The sequence below is a fragment of the Helicoverpa zea genome, chromosome 11 (assembly GCF_022581195.2).
Source record: "Helicoverpa zea isolate HzStark_Cry1AcR chromosome 11, ilHelZeax1.1, whole genome shotgun sequence".
Lineage (NCBI taxonomy): Eukaryota > Metazoa > Arthropoda > Insecta > Lepidoptera > Noctuidae > Helicoverpa > Helicoverpa zea.
In genome coordinates, this window is record NC_061462.1 from 494,367 (window position 1) to 522,016 (window position 27,650).

At 35.7% G+C, this 27,650-nt stretch overlaps 1 protein-coding gene across 1 annotated transcript in view; it reads right to left on the reverse strand.

Annotated features, from left to right (window-relative positions):
- LOC124634601 (neuropeptide SIFamide receptor) overlaps positions 1–18,810 on the reverse strand; it is a 130,079-nt gene extending 111,269 nt beyond the window's left edge. Inside the window, exon 1 of the mRNA XM_047170242.1 lies at positions 18,173–18,810. Coding sequence (XP_047026198.1) covers positions 18,173–18,719 — 547 coding nt within the window. The 5' untranslated portion in view covers positions 18,720–18,810. The remainder of the gene's footprint in view (positions 1–18,172) is intronic.
- Positions 18,811–27,650: the final 8,840 nt, after the last annotated feature.

Consider the following 27,650-nt stretch of genomic DNA (forward strand, 5'->3'; position numbering starts at 1 on the left):
TACCCAATAGCCTATTCGGCAAATGGATTATCTATATTAAAATAAATAAAATAGATTTTGAAATTGGCGGTGCCGAAACAAACAAGCTATTCATTCAGTTTTCTATTTTAGAGTAGATAAAAGTTATTGCAAAAACATGACATACCCAAGTAAAAAAGGGACAATTAATAATAGTCATCTTATCTTAGATAATGCCTATAACAGTGAGAAAATTCCGAAGAATATGTTTTTGCTGAATTTCTTTTCATTGACGGCCTGTCTCGCTAGACTATCTTTAGGCATGTAACACACCACGTGTCGTGTACAAGCGTCTGTTTATTTTTGTTGTCAAAAAATTATGATGTCCTCCTAGCCGATTATCGGCTACGGCGGCTGTTCTCATGTAAGGAGATTAGCCAACTGCGCAGGATATATTATAGTGCACAAGCATTTGCGCAGACATAGGTGCACTCCCTATTCCTTCACTCTCATAGCCCGATGGGACGGGAATCCGACACGACTGGAAAGAGATCAGGCGCAGGACCGACATTTACGTGCTCTCCGATGCACGGGTGAATCAATCACCAACTTCCAGGCTTCGGGCTGCTTTGTGAAAGTCTTCTAAAACCCACAAAGCGATTTCGGCCCGACTCGGGAATCGAACCCGAGACCTCGTGCTCAGCAGCCACACTTGCGACAACTAGACCAACGAGGCAGTCAAAAAATTACACTGAAGGTAAACTACAGTGCGGTTGAGATGATCGAGGTAATACGTACCGACGACTTTTTTGCAATAATGCGTGAAACATATCATATACAACCTATATTACTCTACACCGTGTGCAGAACAGCGACAACAGTCTTTTAAAAATGTTTGCTAGTCCTAAGAACTACTTGTTTTGGGCAGCTGTGCGATACATGTGTAACACATGTCATGTATCAAGTAGATCGGAAATTTGAACAATATGTATCTACCTATATGTATATCTAGAAAAAAAGTTTTGACTCAGCTTCTTGTAAAAAAACACTATGCTGACATAATTTGTATTCAAACAAACTTGCCCACAAAATGCCCATATATAAATCCTTATACAGTACAGCAAAAAACTGTTCAGTTGAATAATAAAATGCTACCACAGTAACTCAGCCTTTCACAGAATAATTGGGGATCCAGTAAACCGCTTTACAAAAATATTTCTTCAATATGAAAAGGTTTGCAAAGGAACGATAGGCCTAATAACTGACCCTAGAAATATTCTAAGGTATACGCGTAGCTTAGTTCTTCAATTGAATTTTATCGCAAGCCTTGAATATTCAACCAGGCTGAAATCCAGACTTCAGTGTAGTACTGAGAATTTCTAGATTGAAAGACCTAACAATACTGCCTAACTTGGTGAACGGTACATACTTAGATGTGGTTCTAAGTCGAGATATCAACCGAATGCTCTAGGAAATTGCGTGCGATCATTTCTCTAACCACGAAATTGCCACTTTTGGGCGCCGACGAGCGCTCATTTTTTATTTGCAAACAATTTTTGTGGAATCTCGCCATTACAAGATATAAACGAACTACCTAGAAAATATTTAGTTACAAAAGTTGTTGATGACAAAAGTCACACGGTCAAGTGAGTACTACATACATATTTATAAGGTCCTAGGTGTTACTATTACGTCTAGACTCTGCAGTATAACTGAACTTTAAGTTTTAATAAAACGTGAGAGTGCAGTCGTAGTTATAATACTCTGTCAGAACATTAAGGGTTAGGGCACTTTGAAGTTTTCTATTGCTGGTGGCTCGACACTATGCGCAGAATAAAAGGGACTGACCACGTTCGTAGAAGTTTTATGCCGTTTAAAACAATTTTGAAATTAAATGGTGTTTCGTTTCCATAAAGAAAACAAAACGTAATTCAACCAAATCAATTTAGTTTCATACTTGTTGTTCTGGTATCCTGCGGGAGTAGTATCGAAACGCCAATCTGTTGGTTGTTCATGTACGCATATTGACCAATCAGAATCGGGCATGACTCGCACGAAGCTCGTTCGAGTCACCAAGCGCCGGCAAGCGTTCAGTTAGTCGTTAAGAAAACGAAATCACGCGCGCGAACACGACAATATCGCTGCTCATCAACCTAAGGGTCTCAGCACACATATGGGATCGGAAAGGGATCGTCACCGTATCGCCTCGAGCCGTTCAGAATGGTTTGTATTAAACTCCCTACTGCAACGCACACTAATCGGAATAATAACGTAATCGCCTCGCCTCGGAACAGGCTCCGAACTTGAATTCCCGCGCTTACGGCTCATCGTCCCCGCGCTTACGTTTCTCCGTCCCCGCGCTTACGTCTCTCCGTACCCGAGCTCACATCTCTTCGTCCACTCTTTCCCCTTTCCCCTCCCGCGACTTGCCTGCTAAAGACGCCGCCATTCGCAAGGAGTATTTAATTCGTGTTGCGCGTATGTTTTATTTAAAATTTTAAGTTCGATTCAAACACAAAATAACGATGCAAAGGGAGAAACTTATTGAAGAAGTGCCTCGTGCGGCGAGGCGTAAGCGCGGTGTCGCCTAGCCGTAGCCGAGTTGACGTACAGGCGCTGCTGATACGCTTTCGTTACGTGCATACGGTAGGTTGACGCCTGGTTGACAGCGAGGCGTAAGGCGTTACGGTTACGATCCCTATCCGATCCCATATGTGTGCTGAGACCTTAAACCAACAAAACCGACTGCAACTCCTAGTTTTTGGTGTGAAATCATCTCAACCAGCAGACCAAAGCATCCCGGGATCAGAACGGATTGGAAGCTCAACGGCCAGTGCAGGTCGCAGCCCGGATTCGCAAGGTATGTGCGTGCATTGTATCTTTGCTGTTACCTGTACAGGAATTACTCGAACAACAAGTGTTTTATCGTAAGACCAAGATCTGGTCTCCCCAGAGTAGTACCACGCACCGTAATTACATTTCGGCCGGTGCTAGTTGCTACAAATGGGTTGGTTATAAAATTGTAACCATGAAAAAGCAAGTAGGTACATACGTACGTACATACATACCTACATATTGTTTAGTCTGGGGTATGGCTTTGGAATTGAAAAATGTCCTAATCGTACACCAATTTATCAATATTTAGTTAGTGACCCTATCCCGTACGTAGCTACAAGAATGAAAAATCCAACACACCCTACAACAGTATCATATTACCAACTCCCATTACTCCCCATAACTTCCTTTTCCACACAATTAATCACCAATAACAAGCCAGCAACTAAAGGCTAGGCAGATGATGAATAAGCTAGCAACTATACCATAACTTATACCTCTATCAGTTCATCTGTCACTACAACAAAGCGAACTGTAAAGTTGTGCACAACTATTGAAACCCGTCGAAGTTGCTGCGTGAAATGGAACGAATTGCGCCTTTGTAAGTTTCACTTCACGTTACTCTGCGGGTATTGGTGATTTGTCTGCTGTCTGTATTCTATAATCGAAATGGTTAATAAGAAAATTGATTGTTTTGTTCACCTTTAAATTACCATCTTATCTACTAATGTTATAAGTGCGAAAGTTTGTAAGGATGTCGGATTTATGTTCTTTACTCTTGCACTCAAAAACTGTTCAAACGATTTTCATGAAACTTTGTATTATTTCAGTTAATATATCAGAATAACGTGAATCCCTGATTATGGAAGGCGACCAAGAGGAGGACCAAGGAAACGCTGGAGAGAAGATTTAGACAGCTTCCTCAAGGACTGGCCACAAATAACGACCGATAGGTAAAAATGGAAGGCTATGGGTGAGGCCTTTGCCCAGCAGTGGGACAGCATAGACTAAATAAAAAATAAATAAAAACACATGTATACTAAGAAGTTCCCTCATAACACTAGATTTACAATATGCTCTAACAACCCACTTACATTCTTAAAGATCAAAGTCTAGGTAACAAGACTGCGTTTGTAATCCAGTCTAGACTTTTCCACAGCCACTAAAGGTCGTGTGTAGGCTGAAAACAGTACAATAATAAACTAGATAATCAGCAAACTGGTTGTTTACATTATTTCGCTTCAGCACATTCTCATTTAAATCAAAAATTCTTGGTAAATAGCGGTAAAAGTAAATTGTAAGCCCACGATGTTATATCTAGGTGACTGATTTTATTACTAATTGGAAAATACAAAAGTGAGTAGTTGTGTTATTTTATACCATGATGATTTCAATCAATAAATTAATTTTACAGTTTTTTTATTTTTGACAAACTATTTTTTAAATAGCAAAAATAAAAATAAAGTCAAATCCAAAGTGACAATATGTCTTGAGAAATAAGAAGAAACTGAAAACAAACAGTGATATAACAAAAAGATGCTACAAAGAATTTTGTCTTTTTTCAATAACACTGAAAGGTTTCAATAACCATTTTTAATTAATGTGTACCCACCTACTCAATTAAATAGTAAAGGTATTTATATGGTTATTTCAATGAGTGACAGTAAATGTAGGCGGGAGTATATTATAACGCCTCTGCATTGCACGTGGACGAATAAATTAGCTTATATTGGGATTACATTTTGCAATATCGCAATCACAAGTCATTAACTGATGTGTAATTATATTGCCCCCTAAGAGCCCTTTCAGTCGTAATTCTATCAAACTCTTGTATCACTTAAGGTTTTTAAATGATGTTATCTAATATGTTTTAACTGTGCCATTAGGATTGTGTTTCTGTTTTTATAGAAAGACTTAAGAAATCAAAGCTTTTTCTAAACTATCACCAACATATACAATAACCAGCTACATAAGTTGTACATGTGCTATAGGTACCCGTACAAGCTTGCTCTCACAATCTTGTTTTTTTTTTTTTTTAAACGGTTTTATTTAGCTCACCCCGTTTGTTTTATTCATTCTTGGGTCAAATTTAGTAATTCAAATTTCACCCTCTTCCTGTCAACCGATTAATCTGAAATTTTGTATACACCTTTAATTCCGATGACAATATAATATAGTAATATCAATAACATTGTAAATCCAATATGGCCGCCGGCACAAAATGGCGGATAACGTAGATTTTATCAATCCCATCAATATGGGTATCAAATGAAAGGGCTCAACAAGCAGAATACAATATACTATAAAAAATTGAAATCCAAGATGGCGGCCGCTACAAAATGGCGGACAACGTAGGTTTTATCAATCCCATCAATATGGGTATCAAATGAAAGTTCTCAACCAGTAGAATACAATGTACTATATAAAATTAAAATCCAAGATGGCGGCCTCTACAAAATGGCGGATAACATTTTTATCAATCCCATCAATATGGGTATCAAATGAAAGGTCTCAACAAGTAGAATACAATTTACTATGCAAAATTGAAATCTAAGATGGCCGCCGCTACCAAATGGCTGATAACAATTTTTTATCAATCCCACCAATATGGGTATCAAATGAAAGGGCTTCACAAGTAGAAAACTGTCAGTAACTCCAGCGGGGCCCAACAGGGCCAAGGCCTGCCCGGGCTGCGAGATTGTTCGAAAGAGTTACCGCGGCCCTGGTACATAAAAGGCCTACGACGGAACAAAACGGTTTTTAGTCAAGAGTCTGGCACTCCCTCACCGCTGCTGACCCACAGTAGGAGAGGTCATGTGATGATTTTTGGGGTTGTTACAAAAAAAAGTATCTGGAAGGGCTATGTAGTGAGGAATTGGATTGTAATAAATTGTCAGGTAAAAGACCGTGTAATAATGATGCACTAAATGAATTAGATAGAATGAGGAATATTCGGTAGGCATTTTCATTAAATACTAAAAACTAGAAAATAAAAAATCGGTAAAAAAACTTTTAAGTTAAACGGTTTTATCTTATGTGTACTGAAAACTAGAAAATAAAAAAATAGTTACTTACCTGTCAACCTACGTAGGTGGTCCCGGTCATATTAAACTAAAATAAAAACGTGGGGCCCCTGTGAAATCCTACCTATGGCAAAGCATATCGTTATACTTTGGTAAATCATGAGCTCGCAGTTCGCTGGTGAAGCCGCTACGGCTGATTATTGATTGTCAAAATCTCCAGTTACGATTATAGTAAGTCGATGCAATCCACACCTATTATACTTCTAGAAGAAAGTACTACAGAAATAGTTAATGGGCCCCACGTTTTTATTTTAGTCTAATATGACCGGGACCACCTACGTAGGTTGACAGGTAAGTAACTATTTTTTTATTTTCTAGTTTTCAGTACACATAAGATAAAACCGTTTAACTTAAAAGTTTTTTTACCGATTTTTAGAACTTAGAAACGAGTGTAGCTGTGTTAAAATGTAAATTTTGTCTTCCCTAACAGTTGGTTCTAGAAACCAGTCCATTTTTCAAAATCCAGTTGCACATCTAATTGAATGAAAATATCACAAGATTTGATTCAGGTGTTTCCATTAAGAGCAATGCAATTAACTTTCTACTACCACAATTTCATCAACGTTTCTTCTAAGAAGATCATCTCTTCTGATTTCACATAATAAGAGTAACTTACATCGAACAATGCAGTGTATTATCACAGAGTTATATATCTCCAGATGTGTCGCAGTTATTTTAAAACGAGACAGTCTCGTTAGGCTTCGTATTGATCTTTCTATTTCTATGTCTGAAGATCAAGGTCTTGTCTATGGGATTAGAAGATCTAACTCGATGTGGATAAATCTGTCTTACTTGTACTATCTAAATTGTTATAGGGCTATTTTATCAACTTATCGTTTATAGGGCTAATGCGGTATTAAAATTTTATTGGTTGTATCGATTCGATAAAGTTGATAATAATCTCTGAACTGACTAAGTCTATCTAGACTAAGAAAATACATACGCCACTTGTTATCCGGGGGGGGGGGAGGAGAAGTTGTTTCTGCAAACGGATACTAACTTAACCTGACCCCATAGAACACAGAGATGGAAAAATAAATAAAGCCTTGTTTAACAAACTTGTCACGGACAGACAAGTTGGAGTACCATGGCTGATGTTAATTGTGAGAGAATCGCTAAACGAAGCCGATTCACGAACACTGACGGAGTTAGCCGAAGTTTGCCGACTCCGAGTTATTTCTAACAAGGTACTGTGGCTTAGAAAATGCTTTAATGTTAATTCGATTTATTTTGTGGGCACCAATTAGGTACAGCATCTTTTAAAACATTTTGCAAAGACTTTTGTAATCTAAACAATTACTGGATCGAGACAAGTTATGAAGCAGTTATCGACATGAAGGAAGTATTTATATCAAAAAAATCAATGTCATATCTTTTACCGTAAGTACGAAAACAGACTTTTCACTTAATCTGTATGGATAAGCAGATGGTGGTGAATATATTTATAGTTAGTAAGCTTCATATTTAACGTAAATATCACACAAGTTTTAATAATAAAAAATCGTCACACAGAAATACAGTTTTTTTATTTTATTTTCCAGCTAGTCAACTGGGATTACCGCAGAGAGCTCAACTCGGCCTATGTTCAAGAATATTCCGTATCGTATATAAAACTATTCGGAATAGTTGACGCAAAACATGGCACGTTGGTATTGCTAAAACCTTCTCTCTAAATATCCCACGGTGAACGTAACGAAGTACAGTCTGGAACTCAAGTATTTAAAATTATCTTCAGCACAGGTTTAGCAAAAAAAAACGTCAATTTCTTTAATGGTATCCGTTGTACTGAATATTCAAACCTGTTGGGATGTCTGTAGGTATAACTTGGTAGTAGATTTGCAAGCAGTGTAATTTTAAATATTAAAAGTATCAAGGGAGGATATTTAAATCTAAGAGTTGATTGATATGTCTAGGGAGACTTGAAGAGGCAAGTGTAGTGTAAAGTGCTCTTTGATAAGATGGAGTGACGGAAAAAAAGGGTTCTAGGCAAAGTTAAGAGCGTTAAGTCTGGTCGATATGATACATGCTAGGAAAACCCTATACTTATCAATATATACCTCCCTAAGGGATTTTACAAAAAAAACTCTTAAGCTGAAAGGGAGTTAAAGATCCTACAGATAGCTGGTAAAGCACCACATAATAACAAAGGTTACTTTTTTTCATCAAAATGAAATAAAATAACTTCGATAAAAGTCAACAAACACATTCTTCTTCACATAGTCTTCATACAGTCAAAGCGATGTAAATCACACGCCCACTGCGACCGTGAGGAACCCAAAATTGATAGAATTATTGAACGAAGCCTCTTTAATATCCTAAAGAAAACTGTATAACTTCATGTAACTTTACAAAAGTCAAACTTAGTATTGAAGACGTAATGAGTTCGGCTCTCGATATTTGCTATCGACACTAAGATTGTCGAATGATATGCCTAAAGTTTGTAAGTTTAAAGCTAACAGTAGGTGAAATTATTAAGAAAGTTTCTTAAAGAGAACTTAACAATGAAGTAGCTATTATTGAATGAGGCTAATTTGTGGAAATAAAGATACCAAAAGGAATAAGACGACGGATGAAAAGAAAAGAAGAGTAAATAAGACGAAGTATGAATTTTACTTGACAATTAGCATGAAATACGAACTTTTCTAAGTTTGTATGTACTTTCTAAGTATATCTTAGACACCAATGACTGTGTTTCGGATGGCACGTTAAACTATAGGTCCCGGCTGTCATAGAACATCCTTGGCAGTCGTTACGGGTAGTCAGAAGCCAGTAAGTCTGACACCAGTCTAACCAAGGGGTATTGGGTTGCCCGGGTAACTGGGTTGAGGAGGTCAGGCAGGGCAGTCGCTCCTTGTAAAGCACTAGTACTCAGCTGCATCCGGTTAGACTGGAGGCCGACCCCAACATAGTTTGGGAAAAAGGCTCGGAGGATGAATTAGCATGAAATAAATATTAAGTTATTGTTTCTTATCAATCTGTACACAATCTTTTAAGCTACAAACAAATCCTATCCCACAACTTAAAACACAAAAAAACAATATAATATATCAAAAATACATTCTAACGCCACTGCCACCGTCTGTACATACAACGGACATAGTTGTCCGTACACTCGCGTTCATTCCGCTGAACATTTCCGCAGTCACCGCATACTTTGATATCAGACGTGTTCCCGGCTGTATGCAAGGATGTGTAATTACGCAGTTTATGCGAAACATGGAACCCTTTGAGTTTATACTTAGTTATGCTTTCTTGGTAAATCTGTTATGTTGAGCACATTTTGATTTACGAAGATGTGTGTAGCTTGGATATCATCTTCTGCCTACTATGTAGCCGTTTCCCATCTATGTTTGGGTCGACTTCCAGTCTAACTAGTGCAGCTGAATACCAGTGTTCTACAAGAAGCGACTGCCTATCTGACCTTCTCAACCCAATTACCCGGGCAACAATTATTCAAGCTCGGTTAGCTTGAATGTTAGTTTCTTTTTTTTACAATTTAAAATTATCTTTTCCACAAACTTTGCTTAAGCGATTGAAGTTTATATAAATAAATAAATAATATTAAGTAAATATTAGCATTAATTAAAATGGGGTCAAAGATCAACAGTTATACTTTGCTTAAACAACCCACTTTTGCAAAATTATTTAGAATTCGTTTCTAAACGATTTCGACCAACTTTGCTTGAATAAAAACAAATAGCATCCAATCACGAGATTCCACTGCAAAGTTAGAATTCTGAATCCATTTGAAGTCGATGCTCCGTTCAGAACTATTCTACTATTGAAACAAAATACATTTAACACCAAAAATGCATTTAGTGCAGTCATTGAAGCATTATTGCTACGATTTTTTTTACTGTGAACCGATTTGCATGAAATTTTGGAATTAGGTTCATCTTACCCTTAACTTCAAAAGTGAATATGATTTGAACTCCGCCACCCCCCCTGGGGGTGGTTGACACCCCTTCTTTGGGGTGAATATTTTTTTTGCAAAATAACCTCGGATATCTATAGAAGACCTAATTTTAAGCTAAAGTTGTCTTTAAAGTTTTAAAAAAAATCCAATACTTTTCAAGTTATTGGCAATTGAAAATTCGCAGTTTTTTCACGTTTTTCATCGGTTTTTTGCAAATATCTCCAAAAATATAGGTTTTATCGAAAATTTATAAAGAACAAAATTGTAGCAGGTAAAACAACGAACAATTTGTTTTTTTATAAAAGGTCCTAAGTGCAATATTAAGCTAGATATTAAAGATCAAAGCCGTTTTTTATTTTGTTTGAAATTTAATCGTTGTGGTCAATGCCATGTAGCGGCGAGTAGATGCATTTTATGCATTCGAATACAAATGGGTTTTGTAGTGCTTGAAATAAGCTTTAAGATGAGTACTATTAAAAGTCTTTTGCACGTTAAATAAGTGAGCTGTATTGCAAATAAGGGGAGCATCTTATATTTTTTCTTTTAAATCAATGGGTTTCATAAGTGCCATTTCCACAAAAATTAAAATTAATCGTATTCCGCCTAGGATTAACTTTATTATGAAGAGTTTGATAGATAGTATCAGTTTGGCTGCTTCAGGACAGATATTTAAAAAAAAAAGTCACGATTAACGAAAAGAACAAAATTTCAAATTAAAGAAAAACCCACATCTCAAAAATTACGACAGATACGTATAAAAGTGTACTGACAAAAAAATTAGGTATTTTTCAGACAAACAATTTGGTTTGTTTGTTTTTTCTGTCGAACAAAAATTGACGGAGATATGATTGTTTAAAGAGCGCGTGGCAGCGCAATCACAGCCTCTCTTAAGCACTTTAACCCTTCACCGTTTTAGAAAAAAGTTCTTTACTATATATTGCAATGATGGATGTTGTAGCTCTCTTAATTACTTTTACAGTGGTTTTTTATAAATTGTGATAGCATGAAAATTGAAGGAGTTACGGTCCAAAAACTTGTCATATTTTTTTCTACTTAGTAACTGAAAACTTCGGAGTGTCAATATTTGGGGCAATGTGAAAGTAGGCAGTATAATAAAGAGTCACAACTATTGTAATGTGTATATATGTCACCGGAAAATAATAAAACTGGTAAATTGATCAACTTACTAAAATAATAGATGGCATAAACTACGTCGATTAAATTTCAGACAAAATAAAAAACGGCTTTGATCTTTAATATCTAGCTTAATATTGCACTTAGGACCTTTTATAAAAAAACATATTGTTCGTTGTTTTACCTGCTACAATTTTGTTCTTATAAATTTTCGATAAAACCTATATTTTTGGAGATATTTGCAAAAAACCGATGAAAAACGTGAAAAATTGGGAATTTTCAATTGCCAATAACTTGAAAAGTATTGGATTTTTTTTTAAACTTTAAAGACAACTTTAGCTTAAAATTAGGTCTTCTATCGATATCCGAGATTATTTTGCAAAAAAAATATTCACCCCAAAGAAGGGGTGTCAACCGCCCCCAGGGGGGGTGGCGGAGTTCAAATCATATTCACTTTTGAAGTTAAGGGTAAGATGAACCTAATACCAAAATTTCATGCAAATCGGTTCACAGTAAAAAAATTCGGAGGTTAGACCGTATTTTTCGCTTCAATGACTGCACTAATTACTAAGCTAAGTATAACTAATATTAATAAGCTAAGGTTTTGTTTGGTTGAAAGTGCTTATTTCAGAAACTAAGTGGTCGGAATAGTCGTAGTGGCCTAGTGGGTAAAGGACCAACCTCTCAAGTATGAGGGCGCGGGTTCGATCCCAGGTCAGGCAAGTACCATTGCAACTTTTCTAAGTTTGTATGTACTTTCTAAGTATATCTTAGACATCATTGGCTGTGTTTCGGATGGCACGTTAAACTGTAGGTCCCGGCTGTCATTGAACATACTTGGCAGTCGTTACGGGTAGTCAGAAGCCAGTAAGTCTGACACCAGTCTAGCCAGGGGTATCGGGTTGCCCGGGTAACTGGGTTGAGGAGGTCAGATAGGCAGTCGCTTCTTGTAAAGCACTGGTACTCAGCTGAATCCGGTTAGACTGGAAGCCGACCCCAACATGATTGGGAAAAAGGCTCGAAGGATGATGAGTGGTCGGAAAATCTTTTACTTTTAAACACTCCATTTTATAACGAGGTGTTAACGTTCAAAAACTACTGCCTAATCGCTGACTCCCAAACACTAGTTTCAATTACTAACATAAAATTCGAATTCCGAATACATTCAAAATCGATGCTCCGTTCAAACCACTCGACCGTAAATCTTATTTTATTTTCTATCGAGCGAAGTTTTACAAAGTTTCATTTTCAAGACTAGATTTATACACTAGTGGGTATAAACTAGCCATTTTACTGCAAGGTCCGTGTAACTGGCTGCTAATTGGGAGAGTTAGCTAGTTAGGACCGAGTTTGAATTCATTCTGAACATAACTATATGTTAAGTTTGGGTATGTAATTGTATTTAGACTTACGCTCAAGGTCAAAGGCAAAATCTAGATAATTAAGCGGAATTTTGCATATGACAGACTACTAAAGGCATTATTATGCTTTGATAGCACTGAAATTACAAACGTCGATAAAATTATTTCACCTACATCACGTATATTTTGAAAGCAAAAACCTAATGTCAGTAGATAATATTGAGTACGTTCAGTGTTGAATGTTCAAACGAATTTCGACTTTGTCATATCTGATCGTTTAATGCATGAAAAGGTTAGGTCCCATAATCAAATTTCTCTTTTGCCCTAACATCTAAAATTGATTCCCAATTCATCAGCCTACATTTTATAAAGTTTCTTTAGACACTAAAATGTTGCAAGCTGCAATAAATTACAAAAAATAACAAAAATGAAGCAGCGTGAGTAAGTACCTACGTTTCTAAAATGTTTGCGAAACCTTTGTGCACGAACACACAATTCAATCGACGCACTTGCACAAACCAATGGACTCGCGCCAGTGCGGAAATATTTTTTGTTCCCGAATATTTTTTGTGAAATCTCGCTATCGATCCAGCATTTAAAACTGAAAACACTAACCCAGCAAAGTAAATAAGTTTGCCAAAGTTATTAAAAGCCTCTGTCCATTGTTAAAATAATTTACATGACAAGTAATATTATTATGCGAGACAAGTGTTGGTCTTATATCATCTCCAGTTAAACCCTTTTCGCACTTGACTTTGTGGCTGTGAAAACGTATAACCGAAGTATTTTAGCACTCATCATTTTAATTCTTCACTCAGTATGTTGAATTCATTTATTTTTGTAAAATAAAATGATTTCGTTTATTTTACTTTTTCAAAATGACAAGCACTCGCCACTATTTTCACCCGCGTCCTGAATGAGCTACTCCAGGCATCCGGATGAAAGTAACACAGCCTTCCTTGAGACTGGCCTTAATTGGGCTAACAGAATAATAGTTTTTGAGATGAGCGCTTTCAAGCAAACAAACTCTTCAGCTTTATGAAATAAGTGTAGAATAAATCAAAATACCTCTAAAAAGACTTAAAAGATGACTCAACCTTCAATCAATCGAGTCACTTCTTGATTATTTCAGTATTATTCCATCCTCTTAAGTGTATCAATAGATCTAAACTTGTAGAATATGAAGCCATGCACAAAGATAAAAATTAAAAACGTCGGCGGGTAATTATGCCAGTCTCCACACAAAAGTTCCATCTCCACTATTCAATATATTGATGTTCAATTTCAATTAAGTATTAGGTATATATTAGGTATATTCAATTAAGTAATACAACTTTGTTGGCGTAATCGGTTATGCAATCATCTCGACAATATTATATCAAAGTATTTGATACGGAAAACTGCACTAACTATATATAGATATTAGCTTCTATAAGTTACGAAAATGTAAATCGATTCTCGTAGGATTCAATTCACTGAAGGCATTGTTTGCATCGCCCCAAGCTCTGAAATTCTATCTGAAATACAAAAGTATTGTTTTATTTTGTAACCCAGCCACCTTCAAGCAAAAAAATGGCAGTATCTTTGTATTGTCATCTCACGAAAGCTGTTAAACCGTACATGTGTGTGTGTATATGTACATGCACATTGTCCTTGTATGCGTAAGCTCAGAAGCGATCAGGAGTGGTCAAGTCGCCGACTCACACAATCACAACGTGCTCACACATTCACACACACAAGTGTATTTCACCCGCTTTTGTGAGACAAAACATCTGTACTTGTTTGACTTAAGAGATGCAGACAATAGCCCAAGTGCAGTCGATTGAACAAGTCCCTTTTAATGGGAATTCAAATATTAGCCCATTGTGGTACGTTTTTGCTTTTCATATTTGTTCTTGCATTATTTTATTTGTATTCTCAGGACTTGCAGTGTATTGACTTAATGCTCGAGAGGATTGTAAATAACTGAACGAAATCGTTTTTGGTTGTAAATGGTGTCTATATTTTGTGCGAATACTGGTGTGGAGATAAATATTATGAACTGAGTGGAAATTAAGGTTCAAGGTTTTTGTTTTAGCTGCGAATTTAATAATGTATTTTATTTACATTGTTTCATACAATATTGTTTATTTGTAAATCGAAGGCGAAAGCCAAATATGAATGTCTGTAACGACGCGCGTCAACGCTTGTTAGTTTGTCGCCCTCAACATGTTTAGTAAACAAACGCAAAAACTATGTTCCTAGAAGAACGTAGCGAGTGCCCATTGCTAAGCAAAGGCGTTATGAGTATGACTGTAAATTAAATAAGATTTTTGTTTTCATCCAAATTAGATATCAGCTCAAGGCAGATTGCCCGTTTCAGATTGTGTTACGATTTGTACGATGTTTTTCAATGTTATCCATATTCTAAGACTAAACTAATGCTAGGAAGAAGGATAATATATTTATCACCGGTAAATAACAAGATCCGTAAGTTTATCAATTTACTAGGAAGTTCATAAACTTTCATAAGATTCTAAACGGGAGATAAATTGTAATATTTTACGTCCACATTTTCGAAGGAAATAGCGCGTAGCGTTTGGTTACTGCTTACTTATTATTTTACGAGTGAGTTCAGTAAGTTTATCAATTTACGAAAATGTAGACGTAAAATATTACAATTTATCTCCAGTTTAGAATCTTGCGAAAGTTTATAAACTTCCTAGTAAATTGATAAACTTACGAATCTTGTTATTTTCCGTGACATATTCAATGACTTTCAAGAAAAGAAAATGGATTGCAAAAAAAAAAACAAATTAATTTGCACCAAATGCTGATCCTGTGCTCATTCACCAACCTCTAAACCACTGCAATTCGTCTAAGAACTCTAAGTATACCCACCAGGCATACTAAATGAGTCCACTATTCAAGGACTGTCTAGACGGGAAGTCGATCCCACTGACTATAGCCCACTAGGCTACCCTCTACGTAAACCTACCCCAGACGAGATAAGGTTTCCTAGGAACCATTAAATAAACTCCCTTTCCCCTTCCCCTCCCCCTCTCAAACTATTACTAAATCGAGGCTTAACCGTAGTAGTGATTTAATCTTAATGTTTGTTGTAGTTGTACAATAGACTACAGACTCAAACTCAGTTTACTATTCAAGTATGCTATGTAATTTTTACGTACATATTTATGAATGCGAAAGTTCAATTACGCTAACACGGTAAAACTATTGAATGAGTACATACGAAGATATAGTAAGGAGATAGGTAGCGTTGTTATTTAAGGACGGGAAGTAGTATCTTCAAAACGCAAGTGAACTCGCAGTAAGCAGATAAAAAAATATCACTGACACTGTAAAAATGAGCATCACTTAATAATATATTTCTGAATACACCTAGATACCTCAAAAACTCCAACTCATTAGTATAATTTTGTACTCGAGCACTTTATAAAATGCCGCCAAATTATAACCTTCTACATAACATTCAACATAAATTCTTAAAACAACGAAAAATATATTGCAAATTGCGGTTTAATATCTAAATCTAACGTCATCTGTTATCTCGACACTTCAATGATTTTACGAAAGCGATTCTTTTCAGAGGGTCTGAAATTAGCTCATATATTTACTGGCCAAGGTTTCACATGACAAGTAGGCTTTTTATTTCACCAATGCCATAGGCTAATATAACACACCTAATATTATGAATACTGAATTAGTTATGTTTTCTAATTATAAATCATCAAAACGAATTTTTTTATTCTCATTTATTCAGGATCAGCAACATAAACTCTGGCAGAGTTCATGAAAAACATAATTATGAATGCTCATCACTCCATTAGCTAAATTACCCAGCTGGTTTTACTAATTTAATAAAAATAGTTTCAGTAATTTTTAACTGAATGAAATCTCGTAAATAAAATAACAAGGGCGCTGTTGTGCGTCGAAGTACTGAAAATTATATTTTGAAAAAAAAAAAGTTGATAAACCTCGCAAGTACTTACTATATTCGATAAGTAAAAGATACGACATTTTAATCAAATCAGAATTTAAAAAATATTCTACACTTCCATATATACAACTCGGTATATACAACATGTAACTTAATTAACGCACATCCTGAAATTAGTTTGTTCAGAATCGTTTACTGAATCGATTTATATCATTTTTAATATAGGTAATTTTTTATCCCAAAAATAATTAAAACTACCGAAATTATTGTCACATTAACCCTGTACAGTCAAAACAAATTCAAATAGACCGTAACTCAAAGTAATAAGACTTCGTGTATTGTCGGCTTTTTCCGTAGTTTCGTTACGTTGTGTCGAGTCGAGCGGCGCGCGGCGCGATATTTACGTGCGTAGTAGTATGACCAAAAAGTTCTCCAAGAATTGGTATAACTAATTTAGTAAATAACAATGCATATACATGTTAAATTAAAAATTCAGTATATGTATTATGATTATAACATAATATTCTAATTGGGGTGTTTGAGGGTGTGCGTTAATTACGTTACATGTTGTATAGTTATAAGGCTTATATCTTATAACACAGGAACTTACCATCTGTTCAATTTACAGCACTCACCTTCGCCGACAAACTCGGAACACATAATTAAATCAACAACGTAATTTTCCTTCGCAATACAATAAACGATACAAATCAATAACAGGTAATACAATCATCTTTTGTTCTTTGTCATTTGTAAAGAAATTGCGTATTTTATACTTACTGCGTACTTAAATAAAGCTCTTTGAAGTAAAGTTAAAATAAATTATAAAATAATCTTGCCATATTTTGAAACACCTTCGAAGTTATATATTAGTGTATATAACTAAACAATTTGGTGCGTCATTTAACTATGTTAAAGTAGCCATAAAAATCAATGTTCGAGTTGTTTTTACCTGTATAATAATAATAATACCCAAAAAAATACACCCATAAAAATATTATTTCTGGAAAAACAATACCATACATGTAATATCATAGATACTTAAACTATGTACTTCTTTAGAAACTTCAATTGATTAAAACGTTTCAAGGTCAAGATTTTAAATCGATAAACTCAATATAAAAACTATTCCATAGTGTCAATGTCATAAGTACACTCCTTCAGAATAAAAGATTTTTTCTTAAAAAGAGCAAACACTTCGATATTATTTTAAACCTCAATCGCTTCGAAAACAAATAAAATTTTCTGCTAACTACAAAACACGAAAACTCCTAGACGAGTTCAGATAATATTTAGTACGGAAGTAAACATGACCTTGGGGATCATTATAATCTACCTATTTTCCGGGTATGAAAAAATCTTCTCTGAACATATGGCAGAAACCAGGGAAAAAATGTAGGTGGTCATAAAATAAAAATCAAAAGAGAAAAGCTTTGTGTTTTCATGTGAAAAAATATATCTGGAACACAATGTAACTCAGGCATTTAGACGTGTTCACACCGTGACGTATGTTAGCCAAATTAATTAATTACGCACAATAAAAGTAGCAACTTTTTGTTTCACATAAAGGACTATATGGTTGATTTACGAGCTTGCGTTCCAGTCGATTCGTTTTCATTCTTGCTAATCATACGCCTGTTTTGTTTTATTTATTTTTAAAGGCCACGTTATATAAGCTGGATTAATCAAACAACAATGTTGTTCAAAAATTATTATTTAAAAGTTATGGATATTTTAAATGTAAAAAAAATCATCATGATACCCATAACGTAATTACATAGCAAAAATACGAATTTATCTTCTATTTTGAATGAGAACTACAACATAAATAACCATCGTATATAAAACATTTAGTTTTCCATTCAATTGACGCCCAATCTCTTGAAGTTTTGCCAAATCGTTTAGCAGTTCAGCATAAAATACAATATATAAGCTAGGTACTCACGGACAAATATGTTGGACATCAGCGTGGCTGGCAGACAGAACACGATCACCAGAATGTCCGCCACAGCAAGGTTCACGATAAAGAAGTTGGTCACAGTCCTCATTCGCGGCGAGCGGTAGACGACCGCGATCACGAAGCAGTTCCCCACCAGCCCCACGAGGAACACCAGCAGGTAGGCGGCGCAGTACACCGCGGTCATGGCTCCGCCGTGCCGGTACATGAACTCGTCAGGGATGGGCCCCAGGTCTGACCGGTTCAGCGTGACGTTCATCCGCAGCGGGTGCCGCTCCAGCATCGCGCCCTCCATGTGCGTGGACAGCGGCTCCAGGTCCGGCAGCACGCTGTTATCAGGCACGAATTTACTGTTCATCGCCTCCATGATAGAGTTGGACAGCATATCCACCATATTGTGTCTGTGAGCCTCCCTCATGTGCGAGTGGTTGTGGTGCCGCCAGTGGTGCCGCACCTCCTGGCTCCCCTGCGTCGAGTAGTTATAATATCCATCTTCACTCATAAAATCACCCGAAGGAATCCTTAAAGGTGCCATCTCTCAATATGACATTTCCGCAAAATAACACTTTAAAAACTGTCAACAATTACTTCAAATTCGTACCAAATTAATTCACACAACACTAAGTTAATTCTTATCTATTTAACATTCTTTCACACACCAAAAGTTAGCAAATCAAATTAAACAAATATTTATTCACAGCACACGAAAACGTAAACTCCAAATGTTCCATTAGAAAAGTATGAAAAGTTCCGTGGGTTGGGCGCGCCGGTTCGTAGCAGGTCTACGCGCGGTTGGTTTGGCGTTCGCGCGCCGTCTGCCCGTCGTAGCGCTACGAGCTACGGCGGCGTAGGCCCGCGCGACGCATGTGCATTTTGAGGAACGCACAGACATGCGATATACTGCACTTCCGATAAACTTTATTGCTTTAGACATAAGATACAAATTGCTTTGTTTAAAATTTTTAATGAAGAATAGTTTGTAGGCAAATTGGAAGGTTATCGAAAATGCAAGCCTAGTAAAAGAGTTAGCGTTTCATACTCGTACATATTAATCGTATCGGAGTATGAAATAAAATGTTCAAGGGCAATTAATATTGAAATCAGTATGTTTGCATAAAGTGGGAGCGATGTTTGATGTTACAAAGCTAACATGTGGTAATGAATCATACCAACCACCTGCAGTACATAGTAGCGATTGCGAATTAGATATTATAGTTTTTGAAGGTCAGAACTTTAGAAGGACTAGCATGAATGGACAAAATGAATTTCGGACTCTAATGTTGTACCATAAAACAGCGATGTTTCAAAAATAAGAATTTATATAGTCCAGTTATAAGATGTTTTATATAAAACTAGCTTTTGCCCGCGGCTTCGCTCCCGTCAACTGACTTCTCTACTTTACCCTATTTTTTTTTTCATAAGAACCTTCTCCTGACAATAACAAACACAACAAAAAAAGAATTAGCCAAATTGGTCCAGGCGTTATTGAGTTATGCGCTTACCAACACATTTTGCGATTCATTTTTATATTATAGAAGATGTGTATTAGTATATAATTATATTTATATATAATATTTTCTGAGGGCTATTCCTTAAACACGAGATCCTTTAAACAATAGTTATATAAGCTTGAACTTTAAACTAAGACTAGTTAGACTACGTTAAGTAATTAAGAGTGTCGCTCCAGTCTGGGTTCGGTTTCGATATCTTAATTAGTCTGTGAGCTAATAAGATGTTGCCTAGCGACGGGAAGGTCAGGGTTCGAAGCCGGTGAACTGTTACAGCATACTTGATTATAGTGTTGGGTAACTAAAAGTGTGAAATGTTTGTGAAATAAATGCAGTTGTATGTACTCTGAGCGATGTTAAACTGTAACATCTAAGATATGAATTACCCTATAATATTTTCTAGAGTTCAATAAAAATATGCATTTCAATCTATTTCTATAGTATATTCAGTCGTTTTACTCTAAATTCGTTACTTTTGCATAAACTTATTAAATCTGAAAGCTTTATACCTATAATTAGCTGATTTGTGTTTTCCTGTATAATAAATTTCCATGGTGTGTTAAAAACAACAGTAAAAACATTCGAATTTTAGAATCTTTTTGTAAAATTTCCTTAAAATATGAGTAGTGTATTTGATAAGAACTAAAATTCGTTCGTTTACTATACAAAACGCGAGTACCTCCTGTATAAACTAGGATTGTATCCGACTGTATCTAAGGACAAGGTCATACCTTGCAAGATCGTTTTGAGTGCAAACGACAGGATATAGTCTGGATTCACGTGTCCGTCTGTGTGTATTGAAGCGAAATAATTGCGTTTATATAGTGACACTAGGTTTTACTTGCGACTTCACCCGCGTATTTACTTCCTACGTATAAGTAAATGTATGTGGGCTTATTTTTTCCTAATATTTAGACTTCATATTATGCTTAGTTAATTTTGAATTTCGTAGCGATTTCCTACAGTTTTAACAGCGTTCCGAGGAAACGATTTCCAATACCGCGATAAAAAGTAGCCTACATCTCACTCCAAAGTATCATATTATATCACTATGCTTGTAATGAATTTCATTTTTAATCTGTATGTCTATTTTAGCATGAAAGCGTAACAAAATGATATTCGTATTTAAGATATTAGTAAAGATAAGAGTCAATATTCTGTAGGGTATTGTGTTAATTAGTTGTTCTCAATTGTTATGTCTTCTTATGAAAGGAAGCTTTAGAAGTAATTAGGACTTGTATAATTGGTGAATAGGCGTATCTTTTGTCTGGTTTGAATAGCTTATAGAACTTACACACTGGGGGATTCACCGCTCGGTTCTTTCACGCAGCAACGCTCGGTCCGTCATTATACGAGATCTTGAACGAACAATTGTCAACTGACGGTAGTTGTACCTACAAACAATAACACCTGAAATTGCGAAACAGTTTTTTATCGCAGAAAAAGGTAATGAATACGCGCGACAAAATCAGCGAACGTGAAACTCATGGTAAAATCGCTATTAGCAACAAGTTATTTTACAGGAATGTTTTATTGGCATTAATAAAATATTTTTCTAGCCTTATTTTTTTCCTCTATTCCGAGAAATGAATTTTTAATATTTTACTACATACTTCATAAAATTATTACAAAACAATATTATTCTGTACATTTTTGATTGTTTCCCCGAAATCACAACGAAACATTTCGATTGAGTGCACATCAAAGAACAACTCCATTATTTCACAGAATTTAAAAAATCAATAGAAATACTCTTCTTAACTTTTCTGCTCGGAAAACTTGTCCTAGAAACAGCTTTACCCTGACTCTTTATTCCACAATATATTAACTATAACAACTCGAGTAATTTGAAAAATCTAGTTCAAATTACCTCAATTACGGCTATCGACAATGTAACAGTACAAAGGTAATGGTTTGACACATATTCGACGGATCGATCGGACATCGAGTCTTCGAAGTCGTTTATATTGAATGAAACACACTCTTAGATCATTTGACCAACTGGAGACGCCATGGCCGTGCCTTCCCTTTTAATACCTACTACCATCCCAGAGGATTATCAGTCATGGCAGTTGTTCTTACATGTATAAGGAGATTAACCAGCTGCGCAGAACTGCGACACAGCTACACTCTCATATCCCGATGATACGGTAATCCAACACGACCGGAGAAAGATCAGGAGTAGAACCGACATTAAAGTGCTCTCTGATGTGCGGGTGTATCAATCACCAACTTTCAGACTCGGGGCTGCTTTGTGCTTCCCTTCTTACTGCCGATTATTATGTTCTTTAGTCTTAAAAATGCTTTTTTTTAATTATTAAATATTATTTTTTTTCTAAAGCCATGTGTATACCTACGTACACACATAACAATAGATCTATTTCCATCTAACTTCAGAACTATGTAGCCGATTGAAGGAAAGATGTTTGTCTGCAGAACTTCAATTGCGAACCGACGTTAGTCTACCGTCTGAATACACGGTATGCACTGATTGTGTAAACTGTTCAATGATTGACTACATCAAAGTAGAATCGGGTATTTCCAATTTCTCCGTAGCTGTTTTGTTTTAAGCTATGTGTATGAAACCTTAGGTATTTTGGCTTGCTTGGTTTGACAGAAGGTACCTAAAGTGCAATGTACTTTGCATTCGTGTAAGTACACGTGGGCGTCATTTTAGCACATATTAAAATTATAAACTTCATATATAAGGTGCTTTAATATTACCTGCCAGGACTTGAATGGGGGGTAGTATTGCGTTTATAGATTACAATAGTGAAAGAATTTCGTTCCCCGGAACAGTCAATTTGAGACATTAAACAAGTTAAATTAACATTGGCTCTACTCTGCATAACGTGGTTCACAAATTACGCGCGTAGTGTCGCTTCGTCAATGAAAACAACTGCTATCTCTTTCTATCCGTTCTGCAAGAGTGGCAACGCGCAACTCTACTGGATGGTTAAACTAATAAATTAAGTCAAATTTATACGTCTTTTTTTTTGTATGAAAAAAAATATGACAAATAATCAATTATTTATCTTCACTATTGTAATCTAAAAACGCAATACTACCCCCCATTCAAGTCCTGGCAGGTAATATTAAAGCACCTTATATTATTTTATATTATTAATAAACTTTTGCTCATAGTTTTGATACCAATTCTTGCATCCGGATAGTCTATAGGTCTAACCAAAAGATAGGTTATCTAACAATGAATTACCTTTTAAATCTGACAGAATTTCCTGGAACGGGCTAGTTTATCCAAGCCTAATGAAATAAACTATTCACCTTTATAATATTAGAAACAAACTATAATAAATGAGATATTACTACCTCAAATCTGACATTATCAAAAGGTCATAGACAATAATTTGTTTATGTTACGTTAAAATGAAATTCTAATACTGGCCAAAAAATCCGGAATTATTTTAACCAGCCCGAGTTTTCCGAGTTCAATGCTTTACAAAAGGGCAATATAGGGTCACTATAATTATAGACTAATAATAAAAGACTCCTAAATAAAACCTCGATTACAAACTGTTATCTATGAAATTGTAATAAAACGGTTGATAGCGGAAGTCTATAATAAAGTGCTGGTATTTTTGTTAGGGGTGCTGCAATAAAGTGTGACTTGAAATACAACCTTAATATCCTATTGTTGGCAGTACACCGACCTGCGGTTTTGGGATTCCGTGGTACTGTTAAAAAGTGACCATTTATTTAGGTAGTTGTGTAACTAAAAATGTGACGGTAGCTAATTCAAATTGAACTAAAATTCTGCTAGCACGTTCATCCGCTTTCTATGGAAATAACACCATGTTCCCTAGATAAATAGCCCATCTAACAATGAAATAATTTTCCACATCGGGGTAGCAGTTTCTGGGATAAAAGTTTTCATGTAAACATATGTACAAACAGACCCTCCTGCTTTATACATTAGATGCATTTGTTTTACAAAATTTATAATTTGTTAATTTATCGGTCAAAAACGAGTTAAAAGAATATCGACTTAAAGCGGTTTAGATAGGTACAGAACCACAAGCGATCACAAACAATTTATTCAGTTTTTATTACGAAAAAATTACCTAGGTTCCATTCAAAATCGTTGGTCTCGATCATTCGATAAGATTTATGATGGCCGCCGAAATATCTGTGTTTTACGACATGTTATTATATTTTCTATGTGTAAACATTCATATAATGACACCTTTCAGTGGATTTGTTCAGTTCAATGGGCACTGAATTAAATCTTCTTCAGCGGAGGTGAATGACCTCGGATTTCATTAGAGTTACATTTCCTTTGGAAGAATTCTACGGTTTTTTTTTTGTACGTTTCTTTAGAAAAGGTTTTAGAATACTTGGGTAGTTAATGATTAGGGAATATTTATTTTTACTTGAAAACCATTATGTCCTGAAAGGTTTCATGATGAGCATAACAGTGGTTACTTAGTGCTAACAGCCCAAATGTATTATTGACAGGTAGTGGGTAGAAGCCTCCTTGAAGAAAGGTTTTAAAAAGTTCAGTATTCCTTAGAATAATTAACATATTTTTTTCACCAATTGTAACTTTTATAACTACGGTGCTAACTTTTTGAAAAAACTTTATAATAGGTTTTTAACAAAAAAGCTTTCGAAACTTTGCACAACGATAATTTTCTATTTATCTGCCTTAGTGGTATTAAATGGCTAATCCTTAAGGTTTCAACTTTATTCACCCAAAACGAATTTCAAACACTAAGCTATCTAGATTCAGTGAAAGCCTTTTAAACAGATTTAAATTTATCAAATCCGTTATCAGACTTCCCCCGAAATTAAGTGAAAAAAGTACTTGATTACCAACAAGGGGTCATTGACCTGGCTTCGCGATAACGTCTGGTAAAACTGACAATCTTAACTGGTTGTAACAGGCTCCTATCTTGGACTACACCCAGTGAACATTTAGCGCGTACGGGCTAAACTTAGTGATGGTTCGTCAGTGAGCAGGAATAACAAAAGAAATACAATTTTTTTATGTAGGTAGTATTTGTAGGTAGATTAGTTTATGTAATTGAATATGATATCTCACCTATTTGCTGTCGTTTTTTGATTAAACCAGCTGAGCTTAATTCATCCATGGGCCAAATGAGAAGTCTACATCATCATCAGCCTAGTCTTTTATAAGCTTTGTTGGGGGTGGCTCCAGGTCTAATTTTATGCCGCTGAACGCCACTGAGCCTCAAGGAGCGACTGCTTAGCGGACCTACTCAACCTGGTCAATTGCTGTTACTCCTTGATGGACTGTCAGACTTTGTGACGGGTTATCAGAGTTAACTTAAAATGGTTAACTACAGTATTACAGGGTTACTTAATTAAAGAGTTGCCCTTAGTTGTTCTTCTGTTATATCTTGCTTAACACGGTAACTGTCTGGTTGGGGTCGCTTGACCTTTCTTTCCGAGGCACGATTTATATCAGAGAGGCGTTGTGCTGCGAACAGAGGCCCACAATTACAAACGCACTGCTAATTCCAACATAAGGTATTAACTTCTTCAGCTGTACCTATTGATAGCGCAAAACTATAGAAAATACCTACTCGTTAAACCTGCGTCCTGAGGGAACTACTTCCTATGCATGGAGGAGCCTATTTCTTGGTGCTTGAATCCGTCCAGTAGTTTTTAGGTGAAACAATTATAAACATCCATACTTTCGGGTACATAATATTTGTAAAATAATATAGGCACGGAACCTAAACTTAACTATAGCCAGTTAAGTTTTATGGTGTTCTTAAGGTAAAAAGGGTTAAATTGTCGGTATCTCGATACCTAAAATCGGATGGCGCCTCAGAAACCTTAACAGCACTTTTTCGATATGCTTACTTATGTAAGGATTTTCTCTTATGCAGGATAGGTCAAATAAATATTAATGGGGTTTGGAAACCCCGACCTATCGATGGCTCACAGGCATAGCTTACATAATACCGTGGCATTGGAAAATTCATATCAGTTTATAACAGTTTCCTATGTAAGTAGCTTTTTAATCACTTTAGTTTTAATGTCTTCGTAGATGTTGGATAAATGTTATGACGCACACATCCACTAATATTCGTGACAAATATTCAACTATATTGGTGTTACCTCCAGTGTTTAACATGAATTAAATTCTCAACTTTCTTAAAAAAATAAAATAAATTAAGTAAAGACATTTTTGGCTTCAGTAAGCTCTCCTAATTTTTTTTATCTTATAGTGTACTTTTAATTATAAATTGAAATAACAAAATCTATGAGTCACCTTTTGAGTCAAATCTAAGGTCACCACAAATCGTACTATAACCGCGGAATGTTTTTAATTTAATGGCATTCCGCCATAAAAGCGGTCTCAATCTACTTTTATTATAATTGTATGTTTTCTTTGACGAGACTGTCTCAATAAAATTATTCAAAAACGCACTTTTTAGGAATGTATTTAAATTGTTTGCACACTGAAAAAGTCGTAAAATACCTATTATTTTTGTTTATGTACTTAAAGCAACAGGTGATTTTTTTTTTCATTTAGTTGAGTGTTTCGTTTAAAAAATGCAAATGTTTTCTTTTTAGAATTTATATGTGTGTTTTGAACAACATAGTTTAGTGACCTTTTTAAAAAACTATAACTTCCAAGTTAAGCTTTCTAATCAACAGGCAGGAGTCTCTTTGTAAGCCATAGGCAATACAAATAAGTTTTATTAATACCTTTACATACATATTATGTAGGTATCGATAAATAGTTATAGTAGACAGCAGCTTTAGCTTGGAAGATTTGGGGTAGTTTATGATATTTGTAGGTAATGATCAAACCTTTCCATATATAAGGTGCTTTAATATTACCTGCCAGGACTTGAATGGGGGGTAGTATTGCGTTTATAGATTACAATAGTGAAGAAATTTCGTTCCCCGGAACAGTCAATTCAATTTGAGACATTAAAGAAGTTAAATTAACATTGGCTCTACTCTGCATAACGTGGTTCGCAAATTACGCGCGTAGTGTCGCTTCGTCAATGAAAACAACTGCTATCTCTTTCTATCTGTTCTGCAAGAGTGGCAACGCGCAACTCTACTGGATGGTTTTAAACTAATAAATTAGGTCAAATTTATACGTATTTTTTTTTTTGTATGTAAAAAAATATGACAAATAATCAATTATTTATCTTTACTATTGTAATCTATAAACGCAATACTACCCCCCATTCAAGTCCTGGCAGATAATATTAAAGCACCTTATATGTATTGTTCTCCGTCTTGAAAAGAGTAAGTAAAACTATGCTCATTAAAACTCCCTTTTAATAATAGCAATATGTGTCTACTAGGTGAAAGAGCTGAATCAATGTACCGATATCTAAGTTATGTGGTAGACTGTAGACTGTAGACTATGTAGTTATTTGATATTTATATAATGTTAGTTTGTTAGTTGTTGCGTAAGAGGTGACAGAGCGTGTTCTAACGCGTGACATTAAAGGGCACGCTTTTGTCTCCCTGAAATATAAAACTGTTTTCAATTTCAGGGATATTTTTTAACAAATATTTATTTTTTGTGAATTTAAGTTATGAGGATAAGGTGATTAGGCGTTTTTGAAAGGCATGTCTAAATTAATCGGGATAATTTTTTTGCTTAAGTATCCAACTATTCGGTGGAGCTTATTACACGGTAGATATATTATACATGTACAATTGTACATTGTGCATATTTTTTTTTTCCGACATCAAAAATCATCAAATGACCCCTCCCGCTGTGGGTTAGCAGCGGTGAGGGAGTGTCAGACTCTTACTAACTAAAAACCGTCGTGTTCCGTCATAGGCCTTTTATGCACCAGGGCCGCGGTATCTCTTTCGAACAACCCGCAGCCCCGGCAGGCCTTGGCCCTGCTGGGCCCCGCTGGGGTTGCTGACATCTCTTTGAGGAGCGCGTGGAACAACGCGCGCCGTCGACACGGGTCTGTCGTCTAAGTAGA